Here is a 7,115-nt window from a genome sequence, read left to right as displayed (position 1 = left end):
ATAAATCAATGTTCCGTGAATAAATAAATAAAAATTTAAGGTGGAACAGTTCCTCAAGCTTCTGTTAGAGCCCTGCACATATCTGGTCAGATCTGTTTAAGTCAGCTGAGTTCAGTTTCTCCAGGTGCTGTTGTTTACAATGTGGCTATTTAGTTCTCAAAGCCCAGAATTAACATAAGTGTTTCCAATGACTAAAAGGGATGGGCTACTTTATTATCTATCATACTTATAACAAGTCTAGCGTTATGTGGCTGATTTTATGCAATTCATACAATAGGAAAATGATCGTGAGTGAAAGTGATGTACTCTCGCTCCAACACTCACTTTGTCTCAGCGCTAAAGTGTGGTCACTGAAAAAAAAAATCACTGTTTGTTGTTGTTGTTGTTGTTGTTGTTTCAAACCTGAAGATAGTAGTGCTTGGAAATAGGATTCTCTGTAGAATTTACGGTTTGCTTAGGATGCGTAGCTGGAGTAATAGCGTTCCTCTGCTTTTACTTCCAGAGCCTGAGAACCTGCGTTAGAATTGGGCCAGATACTCACATGCTTCTCCTACACTTCCAAAGATAAGGGACTTGAAGGTATGTGCCTTCACAAAGAAGGGGAGGATTGCTTGTAAATTATACCTCACCAAATTTGATTCTTCTAAAAGATGGCGGGAAGGAAACCTACTGGCACCTGAACAAAAGAAAACCGGTGAACTTGTCATACCCATAGGCCCACGTATGGGTCTCGTGGTTTTCACGTGTCAAAATGTTCCTCGCGGGATTGGCAGGCGGGGAGGCCCCGCCCAGTCCGCGCGGCGCGCGCGCTGCCCTCGCCCCGCCCCCTTCGAGAGATCCGGGCCCAGGCGGCTCCAGCAGCGCCAGAACCGTTCAATCTGTAGCCGCGTCCGCTGTGCACCTTCGCTCAGCAGTTCCCGCTCAGCCGCGACTCTGCCTGGGGCTGGGTCCTCGGCCGCTTCCTCTGCCTCTCCCGCCTCCGTCCGCTCGTGTTCTCTCGCCTCTGCCTCAAGTGTAAGAAGGGAAAGTTGGGCGACGCTGAGCAGTTTCTCCCGGACAGAGGTCCAGTCCCACTCGGATGAGAGACAGGTGCCCTCCCGCGCAGCCCCGGCCGGGCCGCAGCAAGCACGTTCTGCTTCCCGGCCCGCGGGTTCCTTCAGAAGCCACTCCGCGCCTCACCTGGGACTCCCCCCGGCTGGGGGTCGCGATGGAGCCCACGGCCGCCACCAAGTTCACCGGGCGCTTGTCGCTCCTGTTTCTGCTGCTGCGGCTGCTGCGCGGGATCGCGGCGGCGCCCGCGGGGTTGGGCGTGGGCGCGACGCGAGGCGGAGGAGAGACAGGTGAGTCCCGGGGCCTTGGGACCCTTGTCGCCGTCTGGGGCCGCCGACGCCCCGCCCCCCTCAGGTCCCCGTCACGGGCTCCTTTCCCGCTCCGCGGAGTCCGCCGGGACTCTGTCGCGCTGTGGGACGGGAAAGAGGGGACCTGGGCCACCACGGACTGCCAGGCTCTGGGCGCGCGGAGCGGGGGAGGATGGGGCGAGAGGTTGCGGCGGGGAGGCTGCGGTCGGCCCCAGCCCCCACCTGCCCCTCGGTGAGCAGGTACCCAGTCCCGGAGCTCCGGGCTATGCGCAGGACAGGGCGATCGCGCAGGGCCTGGACTCCCACAACCCCGCGACTCTGCCCCTGACGCAACTTCTCCGTGCGTCACCATCCCCGCCCCTCCAGCGCTCCCCATCGATGTATTTTGTGGACCTCTTTGCGGTTTTTTTGGTTGGTTTTGGGAGTTTCTTCGGTTTGTTTTGCTTCTGTTTCTCTATCATTCTTACTTATGCACTTCTCTGAGCCTTGGAATCCCTTCTCCTCTCTGCTCGGGAAGTTCTTGATAATCTAGCCAGTGCCTCGCGGGACAGACCTGTCTCCACTTTACCGGGACCCATCCTTGGAGCACATTAGCGCCATCTCCAGGGCCCTGCTGAATCCTGCGACCCATGAGCCTGAACTCTCCCTGGTCTGGCTTTGGAGTCTGTCCTCACCCTGCCCCCACCCTGCCCCAGCTCCTCAGGAGCAACCCCCTCCCTGCCCTTCATCTTCCTACAGGACACCGGCCTGCATCCTGGCAGTCCTCGGACATGTAGGCCTCCTGTGCTATGGCCAGGCTGGCGTGTCCCTGGACTGGGTAGAGTGACTGATGCAGGGTTTGGCCTGGTAGACCTGGGTTCCTATCTGGGGCTATGTGGCCTCCTGCCAGGCAGAGGCATCCTGATCCTATCCCAACAAGGGAAGAGCGCCAGCCTCCAAGGCTAGGCGGAGCTGCTGTGCAGGGACAGTCCTTGCTGTGTCTTGCGCACATGCTAGTGCTGTCACCTGGATGGCAGAGGGGTGCCTGCTGCTCTTATTCTTCCAGCCCCAACCTCCACCTGTGTTTTCCCTTCGCAGATGCTCTCTCGCTTTCCTACAATTTCTCCATCACTTCTCAGGCCGGGCCTGGACAACCATGGTGTCAGATTCAAGGCCAGATCAATGGAAACAAGTTTCTTTCCTATGACTGTCAGAGCAAGGAGTTCAAACCCATTGGTCCTCTGGGGATGAAGCTGAAGGACACAGCATTTTGCGGGACACAGAGGGAACCTCTGGAGGACCTGGTGGAAGAGCTCAGAAAGAAACTGCTGGACATCAAAGCAGAGATTTTCACTAAGAGTGGTGAGTCCGAAGGCCCAGGGTAGAAGGAGAACACTTTGGCAGGGTCGGGGAGCTATTGTGTTCACGTAAATCTTTGAAGTGGGTCCCACACATGCGGCCCAGCAGCCAGGGTAGACGAGGAGGCCAGAGCAGGACCAGGAGGGCTGGGAGTGAGCTGAGGAGTGCACAGTGGGTAGGGCAAAGGATTGGTCAGGACCAGAGGCTGACTTGTACCCCTGCTGGGGGCAGGGGCAGGTTCTCTCACCATGCAGGGCAGGCTCATGTGTGAGCGTGGGGCCGATGGACACGCCAGAGAATCCTGGTGGTTTTGCTTCAACGAGCAGTTGACCCACCTCTTTGACCCGAAGAACAGAAAGTGGACAGTGGTTCCTCCTGGAGGCCAACGGTTCAAGGGCACATTGGACAAGGACAGAGAGCTGACCAAGCTGCTCGTGAGGACCTCAAACGCAGACTGTCAGAGCTGGCTCCAGCAAGTGTGGGAGCACTGGGATGAAATGCAGGAGACCACGGGTAACTCAGAAGACTGGATGGAGTGCTGGTTCTCTTGCGATGAGCTCCACCTGCCCCACAGTATGGGGTGTGTGTGTGTGTGTGTGTGTGCGCGCGTGCGTGCGTGCGTGTGTGCGTGTGTGTCTGAGGGAGAGAAATTAATCCATCCATGGCGAATTCTTCCTAGTATAATAATGGCCACTGGAATGTTCTAACACCCTTCCTTTCCCTTCTCACCTCCTTGGAGTCACTTCCTGGCTGCTCGCACCTTTGTGCTTGGGTATTTCTTGGATTTCTTGCTGCACCAAACAGGGGAGCACCAGTCTGTTTCCAGAGATGGCCCTATGTTCCTTTTTCTGAGAATCATCATCTTTTCCGTGTCACCTGGTGTATTGCTGGAAATCCTTCAGTGCCGCCGGGAATGTGGTTGTCACCATCCTTGTCCTGCATCACCTCCTGTGTGTCACAGCAGGAGTGACTGCTTACATTGCAAGCCCTGCTTCCCCTATTGGCTGGAGGAGCCCCTAGGGCACAGAGAACATCCCCTCCCTCCTTGCCGACATGAGCACTGGTCCCAGCAGCTGCCACAAGGACAGTGATAGACACCATCTGCCTGGTAGGATGGACCTGGGCCCGCAGGAGCTGAGGAAGCCTCCCCCAGTTTGGGGTCCCAACTGGGGCTCTGATCCTTGTGTTTTCATTTCAGTGCCACCAACCATGCGACAAGACACGGCCCGGGGCAGGGCCAAGGCCATCAGACCCGGCACCTGGATCTTCCCCCTGCTCTTCAGCTGTGTGGTCATACTTGGCATCTCTGTTGGAGACCATTAGATGGACAGGTAGTGAGAGCAGATTGAGAGGGAAGGGAGGAGCAGATGGCCTGCTATGAGCACAGGGAACGGTGAATTCCCAGCCTCACCCCTGCCTACTGCCTGAACCTTCTCACAGGGCAGTGGGACCAGGTGAATGAGATCTCATACCACGTGCTGGCAACAACTTGGGCAAGCTCGGCTCTGAGCTCTGATATGGCCTCACTCACTGTTAAGGCCACTGGGAAAGGGGAGGGGCCCACACCACTGCTTAAGGCCTGTCAGTGCTAAAGGGATTGAGGGAAGTCAGGCCTTGCTCTGACCCGCTTCTCCATTGGAGAGAGTCAAATTGGGCCCAGGGTGGGTGGTGTGGGGACAGCGGGGACACACAGCATGGGCCATACTCCCCTTTGAGAGAGAGCAGCATGGCAGCTCCATAGGACATCTCAAGGAGAAGGGGACCCCATCCGGGCAGTCATAAGGACAAGGGGCCAGGGTCTAATCCCAAGAAGCGGGAGTGGGAAGGCCTCTGCAGACCAACTCAAAGGGCTAGACAGTAGTGCCGTGTTCCCCCGGAACATGGCTTGTGTCTTTGCATGTAAAGCAGCAAGTGTCCAGTAGAGACCCTGCATGACAGGACTAGAAGGAGGCCGGTCCTCCGTGCAACAGTGGGAATCCTGGCTGAGGCTGGTGCCATCCCGGCAGCTAGCTTCCTGCAGACCTCAGATCCTGAGCCACTGAGCAGCCCCTGCTTTGGGCAGGGCTGACCTGGGAGATGGGCTGACTGAGCTCCCCTGTGAGCTCCCAGCTGAGCCGGACCAAGAATGGATTGATGGGGGAAGGGATCATCAGACTAAGAGCTCTTTGTGCTGCTCACCAGGAGGCTGGGAGGGAAGGGAAAAGAAGGACCTTTGCCCACAGTGTTCCCTAAGGTTAGAGGTGTCCAGTGCAGGCCCCTGTCTTCTGTCAGATCCCCCAGCAGATCCTTATGACCTGCCATGAGAGGGAGCGTAGGAACCCCAGTCACATGAGCACGTTAGTTTCTTACTCGCTTTGGTCCTGAGCCCAGACCATTGGAAACAGTGTCTGGGGCTGACTCAGTGATTTGGTTCAGGAGGGAGGAGGTTTGTAAAGGTGGCTGGGCCCAGGGCTGGGGTCATGGCTGCGGGGAAAGCATGTCCCTGGACAAGGGCAGGGCTCTGGGGTGGGGAGTGCTGGGGGAGGCCAGCCCCAGGACAAGAGACCCAGGATTTCCTCTGCCACGAAGACAAACACCTGTTCTTTTCTTAGGCTGCCAAGTCCACCAAGAAACCTCTGAGAGTGGGACCAGCTCAGGGACTCTGCCTCTGGGCCAGCTGCCTTTGGATGAGCTGCTGTTCATCCTTAGATGGCCACCAGCATTTTCAAGTTTACAAATCCAGAGTCCTCAGTCCAACCACGTGGTGCAGGACCGTGAACCTCTCATACCCCTTCTTGCATTTGGTGGCTCTCCTGTTCAGCACTTTCCCTTGGCATATTCTATGCCGTTTTCTGTCGGTGCTACGTGATGGAATTCTTGCACTGAAATGTTTAAGTACTTGACCGAGGAATCTCAATGAAGAGAACGTTTCCCATCTTGTCCTTTGGTTGTGCAATATTGGATTTTTTCTCTGTAAGGTAACCATGTCCTTGCAGACAATATCACCAAGAAGATACCGTTCGAAGTTATAGAACCTCAGGGATTTTTTTCTATGTACTGAGAAAGAAGCTCATTGACTTTTAAACAGGATGACATATGTGTGATTATTTTCTTCAGTAAATTATGCCCAGATACGTATATTTAAATCAATATTATCTCTACTATAAAAATATATAGCTATTTTGGAATTTTTAAATTCTTTTTTCTTTTTTTTTCAAAGATATTATTTATTTGAGAGGGAGAGAGAGGGGGAGAGGGAGTGAGCACAAGCTGGGGGAGGGGCAGAGGGAGAAGGAAGAGCAGACTCCCGGCTGAGCAGGAAGCCGGTTGTGGGGCTCCATTCCAGAACCCTGGGATCCTGACCCGAGTTAAAGGCAGACGCTTAACTGACTAAGCTGCTCTAGGCACCCCTGGAATTTTTTATTTTTATTTTTATTTTTTTTTAGTGTTACAAAGATTTTTGTTTATTTATTTGAGAGAGAAAGAGGGCGGGAGAGAGAGAAAGCGCGTGTAGGGGAGAGGGGCAGAGGGAGATGGACAAGCAGGGTCCCCTCTGAGCTGCGAGCCCAGCAGGAGGATTGATTCCAGGACCCTGGGATCATGACCTCAGCTGAAGGCAGACACTTAACTGGCTGAACCACACAGGTGCCCCTGGAATTTGTTTTATATCCCAAGGGAACTCATGGAATTTTGCTCTTCCTCCACTGTGTGGGGTAAATCAAAGTGGTGATTCTGCTAGATCTGTTGGGGAGATAGAGAATTGAAGGATCGCTCAGAAATCCACTTTCAAGCAGTCATCTGTCAGTCTCAGACATGATCCTGACGGGCCAGATGCAAACAAATGTTCTGGGAATGAAGCAGTCGAGAATCTTTCTGAGTTTCCCGGATCCCCCACCACAGCACTGTCTCTCCTGTCATCTCTCCCCACTGACTCACGTCCTTCAGAGCACAGTGAGTCTTCAGCTCTGCTTCGAAAAGGTGATTTATTCCCTCATGAGCAAAGGATCGGTCTCCAGAACATAAAGAGCTCCTGCAAATACCTGTGTGTAAGTCTGGCTCTCCTAAGGTCTGTGCAAATGCTTAGAGCAAGTCACAGACCGTAAAGCAGCCTATGAAGTCACTGAACACATCCCAAGTAGTCAAGATAACACGAAGAACCACGGGCTTGCTTTATCCATGCATCACACCGACAAAATTTTAAAGAGAGCTATAGCAAGTGGTGGACAGGAAGTGGAATAACAAGAATTCTTTTATGGGTTGGTAGGATTATAATGAAATCACTCACTCGCACTATATTTCCCTCTATCCAGACGGTGGCTGGTGTGTTCACCCTACTGCATGGCAATCCCAGTGTTCATTCGAGGCTAGAAGCACACGGGGACCAAAAAGCAATTGAGATGTAGGATTTTTTACTGCAGTGCTATGTGTCATAGCAAAAAA

The 7,115-nt window shown here is 53.9% G+C and overlaps 1 protein-coding gene across 1 annotated transcript; it reads left to right on the top strand.

The window, feature by feature from the left end:
- The first annotated feature begins 502 nt into the window (after positions 1-502).
- Positions 503-5,868, top strand: LOC308344014 (UL16-binding protein 3-like). The gene is made up of 5 exons (XM_080805305.1): positions 503-1,340; positions 2,436-2,699; positions 2,934-3,209; positions 3,895-4,027; positions 5,288-5,868. The coding sequence occupies exons 1-4, from the start codon at positions 1,079-1,081 to the stop codon at positions 4,017-4,019; spliced, it is 927 nt and encodes a 308-aa protein (XP_080661431.1). The 5' UTR covers positions 503-1,078; the 3' UTR covers positions 4,020-4,027; positions 5,288-5,868.
- The last annotated feature ends 1,247 nt before the right edge of the window (positions 5,869-7,115 follow it).

The sequence above is a fragment of the Martes martes genome (assembly GCF_963455335.1).
Source record: "Martes martes genome assembly, chromosome: 6".
In the NCBI taxonomy this organism is placed as follows: Eukaryota; Metazoa; Chordata; class Mammalia; order Carnivora; family Mustelidae; genus Martes; species Martes martes.
The sequence above is the reverse complement of the archived record's forward strand: the minus strand, read 5'-3'. Positions and strand labels throughout refer to the sequence as shown.

Excerpts from the sequence above, each read along its gene's own strand:
- LOC308344014 (XM_080805305.1), top strand. The coding sequence starts at position 1,079 with ATGAGAGACAGGTGCCCTCCCGCGCAGCCCCGGCCGGGCCGCAGCAAG. Across the intron at positions 1,341-2,435 it reads GCGAGGCGGAGGAGAGACAG|ATGCTCTCTCGCTTTCCTAC; the intron begins GTGAGTCCCGGG and ends TTCCCTTCGCAG. Across the intron at positions 2,700-2,933 it reads AGAGATTTTCACTAAGAGTG|GTTCTCTCACCATGCAGGGC; the intron begins GTGAGTCCGAAG and ends GGGCAGGGGCAG.